Source organism: Buceros rhinoceros, unplaced genomic scaffold (genome assembly GCF_000710305.1).
Source record: "Buceros rhinoceros silvestris isolate BGI_N320 unplaced genomic scaffold, ASM71030v1 scaffold41931, whole genome shotgun sequence".
In the NCBI taxonomy this organism is placed as follows: domain Eukaryota; kingdom Metazoa; phylum Chordata; class Aves; order Bucerotiformes; family Bucerotidae; genus Buceros; species Buceros rhinoceros.
In genome coordinates, this window is record NW_010396749.1 from 1 (window position 1) to 21,380 (window position 21,380).

At 41.6% G+C, this 21,380-nt stretch overlaps 1 protein-coding gene across 1 annotated transcript in view; it reads left to right on the forward strand.

Moving 5' to 3' along the window:
- Positions 1-204: 204 nt before the first annotated feature.
- Positions 205-21,380, forward strand: part of LOC104502067 (nodal modulator 1) — a gene marked incomplete at its 5' end in the record, with an annotated part of 27,107 nt that continues 5,931 nt past the window's right edge. The window contains 25 exons of the mRNA XM_010145981.1: positions 205-294; positions 1,582-1,627; positions 2,050-2,150; positions 2,274-2,380; positions 2,573-2,645; positions 3,181-3,333; positions 4,338-4,475; positions 5,258-5,347; positions 5,948-6,053; positions 6,463-6,613; positions 7,834-8,011; positions 8,717-8,858; positions 9,735-9,866; positions 10,603-10,739; positions 11,024-11,111; positions 11,992-12,055; positions 13,147-13,242; positions 15,501-15,710; positions 16,009-16,091; positions 17,071-17,230; positions 17,352-17,478; positions 18,120-18,233; positions 18,905-19,032; positions 19,563-19,704; positions 20,561-20,644. Of these exons, the coding sequence (XP_010144283.1) occupies positions 205-294; positions 1,582-1,627; positions 2,050-2,150; positions 2,274-2,380; positions 2,573-2,645; positions 3,181-3,333; positions 4,338-4,475; positions 5,258-5,347; positions 5,948-6,053; positions 6,463-6,613; positions 7,834-8,011; positions 8,717-8,858; positions 9,735-9,866; positions 10,603-10,739; positions 11,024-11,111; positions 11,992-12,055; positions 13,147-13,242; positions 15,501-15,710; positions 16,009-16,091; positions 17,071-17,230; positions 17,352-17,478; positions 18,120-18,233; positions 18,905-19,032; positions 19,563-19,704; positions 20,561-20,644 (2,940 nt within the window). The remainder of the gene's footprint in view (positions 295-1,581; positions 1,628-2,049; positions 2,151-2,273; positions 2,381-2,572; positions 2,646-3,180; positions 3,334-4,337; positions 4,476-5,257; positions 5,348-5,947; positions 6,054-6,462; positions 6,614-7,833; positions 8,012-8,716; positions 8,859-9,734; positions 9,867-10,602; positions 10,740-11,023; positions 11,112-11,991; positions 12,056-13,146; positions 13,243-15,500; positions 15,711-16,008; positions 16,092-17,070; positions 17,231-17,351; positions 17,479-18,119; positions 18,234-18,904; positions 19,033-19,562; positions 19,705-20,560; positions 20,645-21,380) is intronic.

The following is a 21,380-nucleotide window of genomic DNA, read 5'->3' on the forward strand; positions in this document are numbered from 1 at the left end:
CTCTTCCGAAGGCGTTCTTTCGGAGCCCGGGACTGAACTGAGCCGCTTTGCCCCGCCATTCGGAGTCCGGAATGAACCTTTTCCCTGTTAGCCCCCGGGGACACGCGGGTGGTACTCTGTGAAAGCGCTTGGCTGGAGGAGGCCTGCCTGGAGCTTTGCTCACATGGTTTAAAATACCTCTCTGTCTTTGTTTGTTTCTTTTAGATTAAGTTATATACAAAACATGGTACTCTGAAATACCAGACAGATTGTGCTCCAAACAATGGGTATTTCATGATTCCCCTCTATGATAAGGTAAGAAACTGAAATCGCAGCGCTGCCTGCTCACTGCTGGAGGCAGGAGCTGCCTCCACGTTCCCATCTGCCAGGCAGATCAAGTGTCAGAACAGCCACCCACCCGTTCAACATCTGCATCAGGATATAATGTAGTTTGTTTTGGACCAAACTTTCAATTGTTTCTTTTTGTAATGTAACTATTTTATTTCTCAGTGCTAAGTATTATCACGAGAAAAGCCAGCTAATTTTAGCTGCAGTGTCACATTGGTACTATTTATCTGAATGACTGCAGCACTGGGAGCCCGAGTTACTGCCAACAGCCGTGTGCTAGCAGCTGTACAAATGCCACGTGAAAAGTACGGGTTTCTACAGAGTTCAGATAAAGCTTTCAGTTATCTACCTTTAGAAATGAAAATAATTCTGTATTAGAATATGTTTTGATATGACTGACTTGAAAATAACTTGAATGACTAATTGCAGTTGTTAAAAAATATCTTAAGAAAACAACAAGACACAAAGCTCAGAACAGATCAGAGGTTTGATGTCTGCTTAGGCTGGAGAGATGTTTGCATTCAAATTAAATACAAGCTGACCTCAGATGGTCTCAGCGTTTTGCTCTTTTGAAGAGCTAGTTAACTTAGGGATCAGAAACAGAATCATAGCATGGTTTGGGTTGGAAGGGGCCTTTACAGGTCGTCTAGTCCAATGGCCGAACAAATCCTTCCCTTCCCGGTCTAAGAATGTAAGATGCTCTCTGCTCTCGGTGATTTTGTGCTTAGGTCTTTGAGCTTCTTCCATGGATGAACTTCAGAACATGAGTGAGAGTACGTATGTGGTGCCCACTGATTTAAAGAGAACCTCTGTGTAGATTAAGACTCTTGGTGCAGAGCTTTTAACAGGATTGACATTTTGTTATCCCTTGGTTGGGCAGAATGTTTGAGTAGGACCTTTTGGCGGAAATACTAAAGGCTGGTTTAAAGCACATCTGTTGGAGCAGTTGGAGGTAAATTTGAACATTTTCTAATGCTGAGCTGCTTGCACACGAGTCAGATTTGGTCTGGAAGCAGTATAAACACGGGGATACTGAAGTTTTGCTCTTAGCTGGCTAGATGTGAGCCCAGCATCCCAGCCTGTCTGCACAGCTACTGCCACTTTGAACAGTGTCTTAGGTAGGAGGAAAGGCAAATGGCACGCTTCAGTCCTCTGTTACTCTCTGCAGCGTGACGCTTGTGTTCAGCTTTTTTTCATCCTTCAGCTAAATTGGATTTAGATCAGTGAAGACTGTTATTGCTTTTTTATTTTTAGGGGGATTTCATTCTTAAAATTGAGCCTCCCCTGGGATGGAGTTTTGGTAAGTGCTTGTATATCGTCTTACAATGTGACAGTGTATCTGCAATGTGGGACTCAGCTATCTCTAACTTGCAGCTGGCAGGGAAAATCAATCGCTTTTTAAAAGAGATAAGCCCTACTGTGTTGTTTTAATGACTAAAATGTATTTACTGCACCAGAGGAAAATAAAGCTGTCAGGTAGACACTGACAAAGTAACCCATGAGCTGATTTGAAGAAATTCTGGTTTTGACAGAAATGAGTCCAGTGGGAGGGGAAAAGAGGATTTGTGGGTACTTTAACTTCACCGAGGCAAGAATTTCAGAGCAACACTTGTGTGCTTGAGTTAAAGCATTTCCGTGGGAGTTTTGTTAAGCTAAAGTAGAACTGCTCCAGGATTGCTCTCTTGCTAACTACCATGCTGTGCCACTGTTCTTTCCCTCCAGAACCAACCAGTGTAGACATCCATGTGGATGGCATTAATGACATTTGCACAAAGGGAGGTGATATTAACTTTGTGTTCACAGGGTTTTCTGTGAATGGAAAGGTGAGACTCCTTCATCTTGATTTATTCCATTTTATGCTAATTCTGCCTTCATAAAAACATTAAACTTCAGTTCTGCAAGTTATTTTTATCCATTTATACTCTGGTTTCTTTTCCTTTTGCCAGGTTCTCAGCAAAGGTCAGACGTTAGGTCCTGCTGGAGTCCAGGTTGTGCTGAGAAATGCTGGCAGTGACATAAACATACAAGCAACTGTTACGCAACCTGGAGGAAAGTGAGTGTGGGTGGTGCATACTTAATTCAGCAATTCATTTACACAAGGTTCTTTCAGTTCTGCCACATCGACTGGCATTACAGTAGTTCCAAAATATTTTTTCTAACACGTACGTAGAGCCTAAATGTTTTTTCTGTAAACAGATGTTTGTGACTGTTCCTGAAGAGGCCTAACCCCTTTCTTGCCTTACAGGTTTGCTTTCTTTAAAGTGCTTCCTGGTGAATATGAAATCTTTGCATCTCACCCTACCTGGATGTTGAAAGAGGTTAGAGCCTGCGAAAGTTCTGGTTTACCTGTTTAGTGAGGATGGATCTGCTGGACCTTGTCTTGATCAGCTCATGTGAGGAAGGGTTTTTGTGAGGGGACAAGGTTAATGGAGTTTTCACATATTTTTGGGTAGTCAAGAAAGTGCTTTGTGCAGACCCTGTTTGGAAATAATGAAGCCAGCCAGGATAGGACTGCAAAACGAGCTCTTGCTTTCGGTCTTCTAATCCCATACATTTTGCAGGAGCTTGAACATTGTAGCAGATGCTGTAGTCCTTCCCTCTCAGACTGCTGGCTTTCTGGAGTTCTGAGATCCTGACCAATTCCTGGGTAGTTAAACAGGAAGAATACTGTTTTGCAAAGCGTGCTTGGTTTAGTGTCTTCGAGTTTTGGATATCCTGTGGACCCTCTTTGAATACTGCTGCCCTGGCCTCTGTTTCTGTTGTTGAATAGACAGCTTCTGATTGTTACATAGGTGCTGTAAACGAGATCTCATGCCTGCTTTTGATGAAACTGTCTGTGTTTCTGTGTTTCAGTCAAACACCGTGGTTCAGGTTACCACTTCTAACGCCTATGCTGCCAGCCCTCTGGTTGTTGCAGGCTACAATGTTTCTGGGTCAGTCAGGAGTGATGGAGAGCCAATGAAGGGGGTCATGTTCCTCCTTTTCTCTTCTGTGGTGACTAAAGAGGTAATGGTCTGTCAGTACCTTTTCACTTTTTTTTGAGGTGGTGTTTTTTTTTCAACCAGGCCCTTTGTGTACATGCTGAGTTTTCACATGACCTCCATGGAATTACTCAGATGTGAAACAGAATAGCTATCTCTTTAAATGTTGGCAAAATTGAGGCTTAAGGTCTACTTACTTTTTGCACACAAGAAAATAAAAAATTCTTTTAACTGTTTTCAGCTCTTTATTGTTGTTTTCAAAGAACCAGTCCCTCAACAATCAGGTTGTTCAGGGGCACAGAAAACTAGGATCTGAACTGAAGCCGGCAGCAAGTGCAAAATCTAACGTGGTTCACAGCATGTTACTGAGTTGTGTATTCCCTGTGGGTCAGCAGGGTTAAAGGTTACAGTTTTCAGACAGTATTTTTCCAGTTACACATTTTTGCCTGTTAAATGTTGGTTAGTAAATGTGTTCTGTCATGATGATGACACTTCTCCATGGCGCAAACCCGCTTCTGGCACAAGACACGAGATGTTGCCAGACAAATCCTGACGTTCACTGTACAGTAGCTGTAATCTATCTTTGGCATGAGGTTTTCATTGCTCTTTGCCCTTTTGATGTGAAGACAAAGTTCAACAGCTACTATTGCCACCTTTAAAGTGTGTTATGCATGTGAAACATTTGGTCCTGAGATGTTATGTGGAATAGAGCTGTGTTCTGTAACATTAACCTGTTCACAGAACTGAAGTCCGTTTATGTTAAGACTTACAGTGCAGTTCTGGGGTACTGGGGGATGCTGAATTTCCAGTTTTCTGTCCTTGTTACCATAGAGTTGATTATTGGCTGTTTTTTCTTCTTTTACCTATACATGAATTTTAAGCCACACAATCAAACTTTGCCTTTAAAATAGTTTTGTAATTCCCATCCTTCATTCACAGTATAGTATTTTGAACTCTTCTACATCCCCTCTGTAATTATTTTCTCTGTTCTCCTATGAGAAAAAAGTCTTATTTCATTTATTGCCACAGGATGTTGTGGGCTGCAATATTTCTCCTGTGGATGGATTCCAGTCAAGAGATGAGTCTCTGTCCTATCTGTGCAATGTCGTATCAAAAGAAGATGGATCTTTCAGCTTTCGTTCTCTGCCAAGTGGGAAATACACTGTGGTAAGTAGCCAGGAAGGTCATTGCTTGTCTATCCACTGGGTTAACTTCCATTTTCTAAACTAGATCACGCATACCTTTATAGCTGTTACAACAGGTAGTTGAATTACTTTGAATTGGATGAAGTAATTGGAATAAGAACCTCCAACCTAAAGTATACGACAGTGAGGTGGGTTGCTGTGATGGGGAGTTTGTGGTATGGTTTCTGAGGAGGGACTTATTTGCAAATCAGGCTCTGAATTACCTGAATACGTTGGCCAGCCACAGAACAACACCTAGAGGCTGCTGGGAGTCTGGAAGATTCAGCTGGCTACAGCCACCTTATGTCCTTTAAGTTCTCTGTTCTCTTCTTTGCCTATCCTCTTTATTACGTCCGGGTAGGGTGGAAGCATGATTGTCTGTGCACTGCCCAGGGTGATGGTCCTGCATTCTCAGTCCGCATGCTCTAGAAGTGGCATTCAGACTTCTCTCATTCCCCTAACTCTTCTAGTGATCATATACCCTCCTGTCTGTAAGCTCTTGCACATCCAAGTACCCTCGCTGTGTTCTGAGTAGAGGGTTACTTTTTGGTCTCTTTGGATAATCTCATATGGTTACCATCAAGCAGTCTTGACATACTGCCTTTATTTTTGTCTCCATCCCGCTTGAGGTAGTTTTTCCAGAAAGTTTGCAGCCCATTTGGCCCTTCACGGAAGTGTCTGATGGCAATAAGGACACGGGAAATGGTAATGAAAAACAATTCTGTCATCATAGCTTCTTAGCAGTCAAAGCGATGTGTCTTTCAGATACCATTCTACAGGGGAGAGAGAATTACCTTTGATGTTGCACCATCGAGATTAGACTTCCTTGTAGAACATGACAGTTTGCAGATTGAGGTAAGGCATTCAGAGGAAATGATCTTTTTGTGCCATTCATTCCTGTCAAAGTACAGCTGATTTTAGCAGAAAGCAGGTGTATTATGAAAAACTTCTTTGTAAGAAGCTTGCACAGATGGTAGAAGTCAGTATCTAGCTTTGTGCTGTATTTCTACTCTTCAGGCCCTTTTACTAGGGAGACACAAAATAGGAAAAAACTGTCTGCTGTGTTCACTTTCATGTCCGTGTCGCGAGCAGGCGGCTGTCTTTCAGGCTGCATAAATTTTCTCATTCAGATTTTCAAGCCTCTGGAGAAGGGCCGTAGGTTTGTTCGGTTTGCAGAGCGCCCTGTGTTATGGCGTTATGATCTGTGATTCGGGCCCTCTGAACTGTACTGATGCAGATTAATGGAGACTCTGTTCCTGTACCTAGGGGAACAGTATGCCTGGAGATTGATACCTACTTTCATTGTGCTTACCCTGGTACATTTGCCTCCTAAAGCTGGAAATACATTTCCTTTTTATCTGGGTCAGGGAGGGAAATACAGTCAGTGTTGATTGCTGTAGGTGTGCGTTTGCTTTTGCTGAGTAAAGATTAATGTCAACTTTTTCCCCATTTCAGCCTGTTTTCCACGTGATGGGTTTCTCTGTCACAGGCAGAGTGTTGAACGGTCCTGAAGGAGAAGGAGTGGCCGATGCCACAGTGACTCTGAACAATCAGATCAAAGGTATGCAGTGGTCCTGTCTTTGTTACTACAGGGAAGCCTTCATTAAGCCTAAGTACAGGACTAGTGTATGAGGTGGGATTAACCCTTCAGGACAATCCACTACTTTTGTTTCAATTTATTTGAAATATTTGAGTGGTTTACATGCAGTAGATCTGTGTTTTCTGGCTTAGATGAGAGTATTTGTTTTGCTGTTGAAAATCTCTTATTTTCTTTCATCCATATGCCAAACTGTCCTTTGAAATACAGAAATGAAGGCTGATCTAGTAAGAAAACGTAACCCTGTTTCTTGGTTTTGCAATGCAAGTTACAAATAACCTAAAGCAGTGCACCCCCTCTGGCTCTATTGACACATAAGGATAGACAGTCAACACATGCTCTGTTTTTTAACTCTTCTAATTACTTGTTACAGTAAAAACAAAATCTGATGGCTCTTTCCGCCTTGAGAACATAACAACAGGCACATACACAATTCATGCCAGGAAAGAGCATCTGTTCTTTGACACTATTACCGTGAAGATTGCACCAAATACACCTCAGCTAGCAAACATCATTGCAACAGGGTAAGTACTGGTGTTGTGAGGAAAATGTAATTTCATAGGTGGACAAGGTCTCAAAAATTGGTCGTCTTCTCCCATGTCATGCCCAGACTTGGGAACTATTGTCAGAAGCTAAATGTTGATCAAGAAATTCAAGGTAAATAGGACAGCATGAGTGCAGGATAATGTTTTGTCCACAGTATTTTGCTCAATACTCATGAAGGTTTAGAGCATCCTCTTAATAACCTCTTTCTTACAAATGAAGATGCTAAGATATGGGTATATTGAGCAATTTTGGAATTAACAGTGTGCAAACCAAGAAGGGAACAAAGAAACTTTCTGCCACTGATGCTGCACTTCTGACAGTTTCCTTCTCTGCAAGAGCGGAGTTCCATAACTGTCTGCTGCAGTGTCGTACTAAAACTCTACAATTTGTGGCTCACTCTCAGGGTCGTAGTTTTCTTACATGGGTTGTCTTTTCCTTGCTTGTGATTCTTTGACTGCTGGGCATAAGCCTGTGTAATGGTGATGGGATGATTTTGGGAGTGTAAAGCTGTGTGGTGGTGGGAGATACAGTGTGAGCTGAGGGAAACAGGAGGTGTGTGGTTCTGCGTCCAGGAGCTTCTCCTGGTGAGGAAGCAATGGCAGCTTTCCAGGGAAGTGAAAACCGGAAATATCCAGAGGCAAATGGGAACAGCTTAAACAGGCTTAGCTAGCTAATTAGAAAAAACCGCATGTGCTGCTAAATGATCAATTATGGTTCTCTCAGTCACTAAATATCTTGTGCTGTTGAAGGTGACGAGTAAAACCTATCTATCAGCTTCGAATTTGTCCTCTGGTGTTTTCACAAATGCAGCTGTACTAGGGTTGTGTTTTGGTGAATTACCTATCATACTGGAGATCTTCCACGCAAAACATTTCAAACTACTTAAAACCGGAGGGATGGCAAACCTATGTCAACTGCCTGACCAGCCAACAAAGAAAGAAGGAAAAAAGGCTTGAAGTGATTGGGCTGGTAAAAAGAGAAGAGCCCCTTAACCGTACAGGAGTTTGCACTTGCTCCACTGTGTTTGCTTGTAGTGTCTCTTTGACACGAACGCTTTCCGAAGAAATCCATTCCAATTCCTATGCTAGTGCCTCAACACAGTGAGCTTTACTTTTTAAGGAAGTTTTAAAGCGAGTATTTTTCTGTGAGCTTTGTCAAATCAGGATACTTATTTTGATGGCTTTTTTTTATTTAACAGATTCAGTGTGTGTGGCCGAATCTCAGTAACTTGTTTCCCTGACACAGTCAAACAGATCAGTAAATACAAGGTAACCATGGTGCCTCAAGACAAGGACAAAACATCACTGATAACAACAGAAACCGACCCTCATGGAGCATTTTGTTTTAAGGCAAAATCGGGTACATACAATATTCAGGTAAGAATGAGCTTCCATTTCTTCATTGTAGGACTGTCATGAGGTTTTAGAAGATTTTAAATGTTTAATTTCTAAAATTTGAGAAGTAGAATTTTGATTTTCCTGGTCCTTTTCTCCTGTTTGCGTTATTTAAACAATGACAGTTTTTCCATTTTTGTTTTTTTAGTAAGCTGATATTCCCACGCTCCTTGTCCTCTACACTTGTCAAAACGAGATCAGGCCGTAGGGATTGAAAGTTCTTATTTCCCTCTCCTCTCGCTTGTGATGTCCCTCAGATCACTTCTTATCATAGTATGTTATCCTGTGAGAGAGACAAATAATACGTGTCTTTTCAGCAGAAGCTGTAGCACAACCACTATGAATTTTGCATTGTGGGAGAGGGTGCAGACTGGTGGTGAGGCCTCTTAGCTGTCCTCAGAGATAAAGAATTGGCCTAGTGTAGGAGCAGCAGTACATCCTGAAGTGAAATTCACTCAGGCTTTTGAAACTGATCTGTTCAGAGGGTTTTTAGCTCAGTTTTATTGCAGTTTTTTGGAGGATTTTTAGTACAGAATTTTGAAAAGCGTATTTAGGAGGCTGGTGTTGCTTTGCCTTGGATTTACAACAAATTTCCATTTTCTGATAAGTGGATTGAACTCAGCAGAGTGGGTGTATTTGGACTGGTATCTAACAGCTGGTGATGTCTCGATGTCATATACTCTACAGGTAATTATTCCAGAGGCCGAGACCAGAGCGGGACTGGCTTTGAAACCCAAAGTGTTCCCTGTTATTGTTGCAGACAGACCAGTAATGGATGTGACCTTCTCTCAGTTTTTGGCATCTGTCTCAGGGAAGGTCTCTTGTTTAGGTAAGCCAGTTTTGAAAGTGAAGTGGAAATGGAAACAGAGAACTTTTACACTGCATGAGTGCATGAGTGCTGTTTAGATCAAGACACTTGTTGTGGTTAGCTCCATCAGCAGGTAAGTAAATTTAAATTCCAGCACATAGATAAAGCAGCCTCTTTTTCAGGAGGCCTTACAGCCCAATAAGGTACCTTAATTAAGTTTGGAGTATAGTTATGTACCTATTTTTAATACGTGCTAGGAATAAGCAAGTATTCCTTCCTCAGGAAGGAATTCTGACCTGTTTGTGTAAGCCCTGGAGGGAAATGCTCCTGGCTGACACTAGGGATACTGTACAAAGACATTTCAGAAAAAGAAAAAAGAGTGCCTGTAGAAACTTGTAGGATAGAGGCTGAGGCTGTTGCCAGAAGCTTGCAATCTCTGTTCTCTTTCCTAGGCTGAGGTTCCTGTCTCCTGCTCTTTTCCTTGATTACCCACTGATTTCAGCCGATAACGATTGGAGCTTGACTTGTGTCAGTTTTACCCCTTCCTTTTTCCTCTCTGGATCATCTGCACTGCATGTTCTGCTTCTCAGGTGTTTACAACCTGTAGGTTCTGCAGATCAAGGTGAACCCAAGGATTTAGCGTTGGCCTCTGGTTGTTACTTGCCTTTAGATAAAGAGTCCAATTATCAGTCTGAAACGTCCAGAAGAATGCGAAAAAGCACTGGTAGACATGTGCTTAAGAAATAAGAGCAAGATTTTTAATTGGTCACATTCTCTTCTGGAATAGAGTAATCATTTTAACGTTAGTACACGTGAAGCTTGCTTGGAGTGGAGGTTTTGGAGGCAAAGCTGGCAAGCCAGAGAGCGGACTCATTTTCTGCTGTCTTTTCTGTACAGATGCTTGTGGTGATCTGATAGTGACATTACATTCTGTGAGCCGCCAAGGTGAAAAACGCAACCTGCAGCTCTCTGGAAACATGAACTCAGTGGCCTTCACATTTGAAAACGTGTTACCGGGCAAATACAAAGGTAGGATTATGGGGAACTGCTCGAAGTGTTAGCTCAGTAGCTGAATTTGTGACGTATTGTTATAGATCCTGTTTACAGCGTGCCCAACGTGGAACTAGTTCTGAAACTTGAGGGAACCTGGACAAATACTACACAACAGTGCATGAGGCGTTCTTAATCTTGCATGCTTAACACTTTTGTCAGCTTGCAGCTTGTAGCTCCCCTATATTTTAGGGTCTACGTGGCTGGTGTGAGGAAAAAGGGCTTTATCATGAGCTGACTTGTCCCAGGCCTAAGAACAGGAGCACACCCTAGTTCTTCTGCTTCCAGAATTTGAAAGAATTGCTCTTTTCCTGTTTTGACCAGCTTGCCTTGGCCTACTATGAAAATAAATTATTTTCCAGGGGAAGTTGTAGAAGTAGCATATACAGATTGCTATTTATATACACGGGTCAGAATGTCTTTCTGCCGAGAAATTGGAGTTAGGTATTGATATCCTCCAGGCTTCTTTGACTATCACGATGGTAATGCACATTGCAGAACTTCCCAGGGTGACAGACTTGGTTATTTCTGCTTTTCTGTTACGGGACGCGCTGGATTCCTGTTGATGCTGCAGTGCTGTGAGCCAGGTCTGTTGCTAGAGTCATTGCTGTATATCTGGCTTTGAAGATTATTGTCAGGGACGTTAATACTGCAAAACCTGTCCTTAGTCGCACAGTCTTACATTACTAAATGCTTTGTGTGGTGTGTGTTCTAGTAAGCATTGTACATGAAGACTGGTGCTGGAAGAATAAGTCTTTGGAGTTGGAAGTCATGGAGGAAGATGTTTTGGGAGTAGAATTCAGGCAGACTGGATATATGCTGAGGTGTTCCCTTTCTCATGCAATTACACTGGTACGTAGCTAACAAACTTCCCCGTATTTTTTATGAACTCGTGTCGGTAGGTTGGATTATGCTTGAATCAAGGCTTTCTCGTGTCTCTAGGGAGTCATAGAGCACAGCAGCATTGCTGTTTGAAGAGCGCTTTGAGATTTGTCTCTTAGATTTGGTATTTTACCATTTTGGTCTTGAGTTGTTAGCTGCTATAAAAGAGAAGCATTAATGTGTCCTTAGGCAAATACTGTTTCCATCTTGTTGTTCAGTAGTTAGTAATAGTGAATTGTGTTGTGGCTTCACAGGAATTTTATCAGGATGGAAATGGACCAGAGAATGTTGGTGTTTATAACCTGTCCAAAGGAGTTAATAGATTCTGTCTTTCAAAGCCAGGTAACAGGTCTAAAATGTTAGTTTAAAAAATGAAAAAGAATCAGTCAACTAATATTGCTGGGAATTAAAAAAAAAACGAACCTGCTGAGGTTTCAGAGAGGCATTGTTTTATTTACATCTGTATATAAATGCTCCATTCTCAAGTTTTTAGATTTCTCTTACTATTTAGTCCTTTGCCTAAACACAGATTTGAGAAGTAAAATAATTTCTTTGTTGGACTTGATGAAGGGCTTTTAGCTTTGATGAATGAAGAGCATGTTAAAATAGTCTTGTTCATGTGGCTTCTATTGTCAGTCACATTAAAATGTGACTGACAATTAGAAGTTTCATTTCAATACAAGATTCTGAGGGATAACTGTTAAAATTATCTATAACACGGAAAAAAGAATGTTTTTAAATTAGATTTTTTCCTCTCCTTTTAATGTCTTAGAGCTAATTCTTTGTTATGGTCCCTTAGCAAAACAGTTAACAAATGTATTTGATTTTGGTTCAGTTTTCAGCTTTGACTATTTCGTCCATAGAGCCAATGGTCTCATTCACAATACAGTAATACAGTGGTTCTGTAATCAGTCAAAGGCTGTCAGCAATGGGACCATAACAGGTTGCTTCTGAGCTTATTTGGTTTGTTGTGTTTGTAATGATGTTTATCTTGATGCCTAATTGTGTTTTGTATCAGTGTACATTAGAAACTCTGCACAGCTTCCGGTAGTGATCTGTTAGTGAACAGAGGTGAATTAATTTACAAGTGTCTCTGTGAAAGGCAGGACAGTCAAATTTTGTAATTGTTTTTATACCTCAGGTCTCATGTCATCTTGAGAATTCAGCCAACACAGTATGCTTGAATGTTTTCAGTGGATCATTCTTTGACTTGATGTTTCAGGTGTCTATGAAGTGACCCCACGTTCCTGTCACCAGTTTGAACATGAGTATTATACTTACGACACGTAAGAGCAAAGTCTGGTTTTGATCTTACACCTATCAGTGTTCTTACATAAAGCTTCCTTCAGCTGCAGCTTTCTTTCAGCGATTTAGGATGTGTTGCTGTGACTGTCTAACCAATAGAGGGCAGCTTTAGCCAAGTGTAGCGTAGGTGTTCTCTTGCCTTTGCTAGTCTTAAAAAAAAAAATTAATTACAGGCTTTCAGGATGCTTTTGCTACTTTAAATGGATATTTCTGTCAGCTTTCTGTCTGGTTAATGTTGCTTTTGCTTTGTAACAAAGGAGAGATATTTCAGTGGAAACTGTTGATCACTGGTGGGAGTTTAAATGGAATAATAGGATAGTAAGTTTTCTAAGAGACGTGTACCACCGATGTATGTCCCTAGTGCCCTGACTGTGGTGATTTGATTCTGCTCGCCCCGGTTTTTGTAAGCTGAATAAATATTCACCCTAATCACAAGCAGGCAGTGTGGATCTTCTTAAGTCAGCCATGTTTCGGTAGTTAGTTAGTTATCTGGGAAGGTGCTAAATGGCTCTTTGCTTCCAGAAAAGGATTTCTGCTCCCAGACTACTTCCAATTCATCAACATGGCCGAAAACAAATTCGGTATTAAATCCTGATTCTTTTCTGCTGTGTTAGTGAACTAAGAGTAGTTCCAGGAGAGATATGCTGAACATCAGAGCCAGTACAAAGTGAGTGAATGGATAGAAGCAGAAACCCTCTTGTGGCAGCAAAACATTAGACTTGGGGCATCTTGGTGAACTATGTCTAATACGACAAACTTTTGAACGTCCTGCTGTGTGTAAAGGGATCATACGTACGAAATCAATCAAATCAGCTTTAGCGTGAGAGGAAGCAGGAGGCACAAAGAAGGGAATCGATTTGGCCACTGTCATGCAGTGGTTTAAGGCTGAGATCTGCTCCCTTTCCAAAGTGCCATCATCTCAACATCACAACTTTGCTGTGTAATTTGTGTGCCATCTTTCATAAAGCACTTCAACCTTAGGGATGGGAGCACAAACTTGGCTAATGAAGATTTGGTGATTTCCTTTAGGAAGGGGATCTTGAGCTCATCTCTCTGTTACTTTGATTTACAGGTCCTCTCCTAGTATACTGACGCTCACTGCAGTTCGACACCATGTCCTTGGCACAGTTGTGACAGATAAACTGATGGATGTGACTATCACCATTAAGTAAGAACAAAGAAATCTTGGGACTATAAAAAGTGCAAGAAAAAGACATCTCTCATAAAATTTGACTCTGGTGTTAATAGCATATTGGCTGCTTTCTAAGGGGATGGCATCCAACTCTAGACTGCAAGGGGTTTTTATGCTGAGGTGTGCTGTGAGATCTTTGTAGACAGAAAAATAATCCCCAGCCCTCATTTTGAGCATCATCTCTTCATTTCAGTATAGCCTCTTTCTACTTGTGTGTCCTGGTAAAAAGGAATTATTTTCTGAGTTGTTATGCACTTGAATGAACTGAAATTTCAGAATTCAGAGGCTATTGTTTTACCTTAGCTCTGAGCTCTTTAGCACTAGCATCTATTTTTTTCCCTTTTTTATTCCTCAGAATGAGAATCTGCTGCTTTAGAGCATTGTTACTGGTGTGAAGAGGGTTATAAAAGGAAAACCACGCAGAGTGATTACACACTAATGCGCCAATTTATGTTTAGCTGAACAGACAGCTCACTAGGGAGCACTGATTTGTGAACAGCTTTAATTGTATGAGGCGCCAGATCTGCCTGGAAGTGTCAGATAACGATGAGTGCTTTATTAATGCTGTGCTGATGTCCACTTGTTCTATACTATGGGCTCTCAAACTTTTTTGTGTAGAAAACATCTTTTCAGAGAACAGATTACCTGCAGAGCGTTGCTTCAACTTGCCTGAGTTTAATGAACCTGTAACTGGAACTCCTGGGCAACTACAGCAGCTTGAAAAAAACCACTGAGACAGCAGGGAGCCTTTAGGATTTCAAAACAACTTAGTGAGAAGGTGACTGTTATACTGACCTTCTAGGCTGGATGGGTTTTTTGAGGTTATTGGCAAATGCTTTGAAGGCAGTTCAGTTGCCACACCGTCTCTGTTCAAGCCTGCCTGAAGCTTTTCAGCCAAAGTCTGGTTTGTGAAATGCTGTCAACTTAAAATAAACACTGATTTAAACTTAAAATAAACACTGGATTTAAAAGCAAGCCAGTTGTTCTTACAAATCTGTGTTTGTGTACCAGATCCAAGGCAGTGACCTGTTAACTTTCAGTTAACCAAAAAGAAAACCCAAACACCCCAAAAATAAAGCTGATACTTACCAATTTTTGATGATGGCTTGTTACGTTTGAAAAATGAGACTGTAGTAATTTATTCTGAATCTCATGAGACTGTGTGTGTCTGTACAGAGTTTTAATAGGTTTTAAACAAATAAAAGTACTTTTTTTATACATTTCTATATTATCTCCAGACTGCAGAGAATGGATTTAAAGCCTTTATGAAACTTAGTGTGATAGACCAATAGTATCTGTTTCTCTTAAAGACAGAATGTAGATGAAGACTGAAGCAGGAGACGGAACTATCCTGATAATCTAAAATTGTAGGAGAATTAATCATGATTATTTCAGTTCACTCCTCACAGAGAATTTTGCGATGTTTTGTGACAAGTTTTCAGATTATCGTAGAAGAGAGAGAAGATAAGATACAAAGGGTGGTTGGAGATGAGAAGAAATGGCTAGAAGAAGAGAGGATGTAAGATCAGGGGAAGTGAAACGCGATGCATTGTTCTGAGCTGATTTAAAGAACTAGATTAAATTTATCTAGCAATCTGCTCTGAGGGGTAGCTTCTGAGGGAAAGTTCCCAGTACTGAAAAAAAAAGTGAGCTGACTAGGCTTATTTCAATTAAGCTTGTTCTCCAGCTTTTCTCTTTTGGTTTAGGGCTTTGTTAAAGGTACTCTTGCAAGCTGGTCCTTTGGCTTAAGAATTTACTACTCTTGCTGGCTCGTCAGTGCTTCTCTGGGAGGTGGTAGCCCCTGCAGCAGAGCTGGTGTCTGGTACTCGGTGCAAAATGAAGCCTCTCTACTCACCAAAACCCCAGCTAAGCTAAGATGTGGGACTGTGCAAAGTGGTTGAGGCGTAGGCATGTGACACTGGCTCTGCAGTGGGATGCTGCGGTGTGGCAGAGGGAGGAGGAGGCAGCAGGGCTGTGACTTCTTGAATGGTTACAGCATGATGGGGCAGAACTGGTGAGAGTTGCAAGTCGGTGCTTTCCTGCTAGGCTGGGTAGGTTACCTGTTGTCCCTATGAATGAGCCTTTCTAGCAGTAACTGACTGATATGGGGGTTAGAAGTTTTTGTTCAGTTGGAATAAATAGCAGAATTTGGGACTTTTCTACTGTGGTATAAAGGCAGTAATTTACAGATCAAACAAGCTCTTATCCCTTTGTTTTCCCTTCCATGTTTTCAGGTCATCCATTGACAGTGAACCTGCCTTAGTTTTAGGGCCCCTGAAATCTGTACAGGAGTTACGGAGGGAGCAGCAGCTGGCAGAAATTGAGTCCCGCCGACAGGAGAGAGAAAAGAAGGGTCAAGAGGAGGAAGGAACAAAGCCACCGGTGCAAGAAATGGTGGAGGAACTCCAAGGACCATTCTTATATGAATTTTCATACTGGGCGAGGTAATACCAAGTTCCAATGGTCAAGGCTTATTCTTTGTACTATTGTCTGGTGTTTCCGCCACAGCAGTGATATACTCCATGTAGGAAAGAGCTGCTGTGTTGGTACCTGTGCCCGTTCTTGTTGACTGTCAGCTAAATGGAAGCTAGTACTGCATAATGTGAGTTTTGCTTAGGTTATTGTTGATACTTTTCCGTTGGGGTATTTAGATGGATTCTTGGGCCAATATGCACTACTCTGTTCTACATGAGATCTGCTGATTTCATGTTCTTTTAATTGTGTCTTCTTTCTGTTTTACAGGTCTGGAGAGAAAATTACTGTGACACCGTCATCAAAAGAGCTGCTTTTCTACCCACCTTATGTGGAAATAGTTGTTAGTGGAGGTAAATATAAATAAAATCTAGTTTGAAAGGAGTAGATTTTTCAGGCAGAAATGTATCCTTATAGATGAACATATGAATAGCTCTTCAAATGTAACGTTAGGAAAGTTTCAGTTGCAGCTCTTTTGTTAAGCCAGTTTCACTCTGGAATTTGGACACACGGGTACTTGGTAGAGGGTGCAGGTACGCTTTTTATCAGCAGAATATGCTTCCCAAGTGCTGAAAGACGACCTGGTGCAAGAGGAAGGGCTAGATTTCCGAGCATTACACCAGGGTCTCAGAATTGTTCGTATTACTCTCGTAAAAAAAAACCCAAAAAGTACAAAAGCAATGTTTGTATTTTGAGTTTGTTACCAAATTCAAATTTCTGTTAAGTTTTCTTTCTAGTAGATTACAGTCAATCAGTAGTAGATTGTCATCGACCTATTTTTTTTCTTTTTTTTTTGATGCCTCTTAAGTCAGTGTCCGTCTTGCCCTCAGGTTCCTAAGTGAACATACTTTGTTTGAAATCCTAGAAAATATTAGGTACACCTTTTTATGGGTCTTTTTGCTGTGCACATTTTAAATACATTGTGTATGTGTGGGGGGGGCATAAACATGACATATGCTGACCTGAATTTGATATAAAAAAATTGTGTCAAAGTTCAGCGTAGTATCAGCTAGAAGGGAATATTGCTGGAATCTTCTCCTTGTGGCTGCAGTATATGTAACTTAATGTATCCTCAAAGCACTGAGCAAATCCAGAATATTTGTTTTGGAGATGTGCTTATAGCTTTGGAACTTGATTACTGATTCTGTGAATGTTCAGATGTTTTAAGATATGTTGAGAGGCCCTAAGAATCGTGTGGGTTGATCTCTTATTCTAAGGTAAAAGAACATCAGCTGATCACTTTGGAAGTAATTAAACTCTTGCTGTAAGGCAGAATGGCGAGTGTATTTTTTGCTTTCTTCTTTGTCTCTTATCCCTTTTGCAATGACCAAGAGAGTTGTCCTGGCAAGCTGATAGAGATTCACGGAAAAGCCGGCTTATTTCTGGAAGGACAAATTCATCCTGAATTGGAAGGTGTTGAGATTGTCATTGGTGAAAAGGGAGCAACGTCCCCGCTTATCACAGTTTTCACCGATGACAAAGGTGCTTACAGGTAATGAACGCATTTGGTTTGACCTTTCGGATTCTTTAGTTAGAGTGCAATGGTGGCTTGACAACATGTGTATGATATCCAAGTGCTTCTTTTAAAATTAGTTTTTTCCTTTTATTTGAAGTGTTGGGCCACTGCACAGTGACTTGAAATATACAATTACTGCTCAGAAAGAAGGGTTTGTTCTGACTGCAGTGGAAGGCACAGTTGGGGACTTCAAAGCTTTCGCTCTTGCTGGGGTGACATTCGAGGTAATGTTCTGAACGCTTTAGGTTCTGAATGAGTAGTGTGTGCAGTTAGAGCTAGACAGGCCAAAAAGTTAACCCCGTGTGTCCCAGCCAAACACAAATGGGTGTGGGATTTGGGAATATGATAGTTCTGTCTTGGGAAACAAATCTCAGTGGATGAGCTTAGTTGTAGATCATGACTTGCCATGCAGAAGACATTTTGCAAAGTTCATAGAGTGAAAGTTAGACCGTGCAGTCTGAAAGACTGGCTTTATTTGCTTTTGTAGAGTTGGACCTCCTTCTCTTACTGAGGTTTATCCCGCAAGGTGATTTTTTTCATGTACAGTCCAGTTCAACTAGTGCCTAGTTCTTGTCTTTGGGATGCTTTTGTTCTGGCTCCCAGCATGTCCTGTGAAGTGATAGAGAATGACTGTTCTGGCAACACACGCTCTGTGCGGCTGTGACTACCCAGATGTTGAGAGCACAAACTTCGGTGGCCCTGCAGTCTCGCAGGAGGGGCTATGCTAACAGATGTGGCACTTCTGCCTACAGCTGAGTGCTCAGAGCCAGCACATCTGTGCAGTCAGTAAGGGGCTTCTGAATTGAACCCTTCTTTGTAAAGCAACCCTTGCTTATGCCTAAAGCCATTGCTTTTTCAAAAATAGATCAAATCAGAGGATGACCAGGCTCTAGCTGGAGTTCTCTTGTCTCTCAGTGGAGGGATGTTTCGGTCCAACCTCCTGACGCAGGATAATGGCATGCTGACTTTTTCCAACCTGGTAAGTTGAAATTGATTCTTCAGAATGTGGCTGCAGGCATGATGCTGTGTTACTTTGCTCTCCAAAACAGGGATGCTGTTGACTCTCCTCAGTGGTAAGGGGATGTGTGGTCTCCTGTGAGATAGTAACCCACAAACAGAGGTAGATCCCTCAGAGCAGAGAGCACTTAAAATCTTAGCAAGTGACAGATGTGAAATCCACCCTGGCAAGAGATTCCTCCCCAACAGGTAGTAGATGATGTTGATTGATCTCAGTTACTAATTTGCAATCTGTAAATGTGAAACAAGCCAATTTGTTGATGGTCACTTGGGTGTCTTTAGAGGAAAGAAATCTTACCAGTTTATTGATCTGTACATGTGTGTAGACATGCCTGAACAGATGCGTTGCAGTCATCTTTCTCTCCTGGTCACTTTCCTGTCCTTGAGGTCTTGCGGTTTCGTGGCCAGAGTTTCCTTTTCCTCTTCAGGCTTTACCACCTCGTGCAGTTCCATTGGTTTATTGTCCCATGTGCTCCCTCTCTTTCAGTGCTCACGTTTTCTGACCAGTTTAACCTGTGGTTGGGACAGAGAACTTTAGCTTTTTTGGGGAGCTCTTGCAGAAACGTAATTGTTTGGAGTTGCTGAATTTTTATGTCACTATCAGTAAACAACTTGTTCTATGCTTCTTTGCAGAGCCCAGGGCAGTATTACTTTAAACCCATGATGAAAGAGTTTCGCTTTGAACCATCATCACAAATGATTGAAGTTCAGGAAGGACAGAATCTTAAAATTCAGATAACTGGTTACAGAACAGCTTACAGGTCAGTAGAGCTGAAATGCTTGCAAAGTGCTGTGTACTGTAGCAGGATGCATTATGCAAATATGTGTCTTCTCCCAATACACCTCTGTTCTGAAGGTTTGGAGGGTACTTCAGGAGGCACATTTTAACTTCACAACGCTGTGTATGAGTCCTTTTTTGCTTTTTCTCATGTGTGTGGATATGTAGCTAAGCCCAGATGGCAGGGCTGTATGGAGAAACATTGCTATGAAGGCCCTGCATCAGTGGCACTGGAAGTGGCTTGTGCTACGTCCAGTGGGAGGGAAGAGGGCTGTTCTAGGGATGGTAGACCAATTCAGGTATCTGACTTCAACATCCTTCCTTTCTTTGCCCTCAGGAGTAAGTGCTGCTCTTCATGGAGGTCAGGGAACTTGGAATCCTGAAGCTGTGCTCTAAACTGCAGTGAATTCTAATGCTTTAAGCAATTTTACTTTTAACGGTAAAATGTCTTTAAAACGTGCATTAAACCAGCATCCGTACGTCTGTAGCAATTGGTTTTCTTTATACCTCTAGCTGTTATGGCACAGTTTCTTCCTTAAACGGAGAGCCTGAGCAGGGAGTCTCAGTGGAAGCTGTTGGGCAGAAGGATTGTAGCATCTATGGAGAAGACACGATAACTGATGAGGAGGGCAAATTCAGGCTACGTGGCCTTCTGGTAAGGATCAGAACACTCTCTGACATGTATGTTAGTGTGGTAACAGAGCAATGAAATGGGTTTTATTAATTAGCTACCAATTTCTGTTTTCCCATTCGCTAGCTCAGATTCCCTTGAGTCTCTCTCTGTTAGGAAACACTGTCATGTAGTGAACATTCGTTCTAGTAATGTGAGGAAAAACTTGTAGTGTAGATCTGTGGGACTTGGTGCCAGCGTACTGCAACGGCCTCCCACAAACGCTGAACGGTTCCAGGATGTGACACAAGCCCCTGGTCAGGGTACTGGATGTGTCAAACAGGGATTCTCCAGGGTTCAGGTCTCACAGCAGGGAGTTTTCTCAGGCCAAAGCATTTGGGAAGCGTTTAGTTTCTCTTGTGAAAGTACTGTGACAGCGCATTTTTAGTGGGGTATTGGGTGTATGTGTGATGCTGATTGTACAGCATATATGTGAAGTCAGCTGTTCTGCAGGAAACGTGGAAGCTGAAGTTTTGGGACCACTATGTATGGAGTAAGCAATTTGCTGAAGTAGAAAGCAGTATTTAATCAGGTTTTAATCCTGTTTAATGTATTTTCTTTATTGCTAAAACACATCACAGCAGATGATGTCTTTTAATACTGTGACGTAACAACCTACTGAAAGTTCTGTGATAGCCCTTTTGTATTTACTGGCAGTAAACGCCCCTAATAGTGTTATTGAGTTAAATTTTCCATTTGGGATAAGGAAGAATTTAACTGGATAGAGTTAGATCTGTTTGGGTGGCATATCTTAAATGGAATGTTAGAAAATTGTCTTACTGTGTTCTAAAATTAGAGTATCATTCAGTGTCGGGATTTATCATCCGAATGTTGCTTTTAGCCTGGATGTGTGTATCATGTCCAACTGAAGGCTGAAGGCAATGATCACATTGAAAGAGCTTTACCACAGCATCGGGCGATTGAGGTAATTTCTTCTTTTTTTTTTTATAGTATTACTTAAGTATGAGATGCCCCTGTCTAGGCATTGTCTGTTCTATCAGCAGCAGTGTAGTTGGTTGCATTCTGTTTAGACGAGTGGCTTTCAGCAGGTTACTCCCTAAACACAGGCCCCGTACTGTGTGTCAGCCCCATAGCTTTGAATTGAAGAAAGATGAGCCCAGATAGTGAACAGGGGAGAAGGAGTTTTTCACAGTCACAAAAACTACACATCAAGAAATGAGAGTAAATGTATAGAACACTGTTAAGGCTCGAGGGACCGAGGTAAAACAACTCCTCTAATTCCCTTAACAGACCCCCTTTTTGTCTTGTTGGAGACAGAAGGGGTTTAAAGGGAAAGGAAGAAATTCACACCTCGGTCTGCGTTCGGAAAAGCTGAAACAAACTTTTAATAAACAATAAATTCATGCATAACTCTACATATATATAGATATATATGCATATAGTTACAAACCAAAAGGGAAAGGAAAAAGAAAAAGAAAAGTAGAGAATGTTTACACAAACTGTTCTTTTTTCAAGGTCAGGTCAGCAGGCAGCTTGTTCTGGGCAGGCAGCCAACGGCGAGATAAGAGTGCAAAAAACCTTGGTTCGCTCCAGCCTAGTTGAATTCCTCTCGCGCTGGGAGTGGGGGGCGCGGGCAGTGGCGAGGAGCGGGATCTAACAGCAGAGAAAAGCTCTCCAGCCGAAACAGCGGAGAGTTAGGA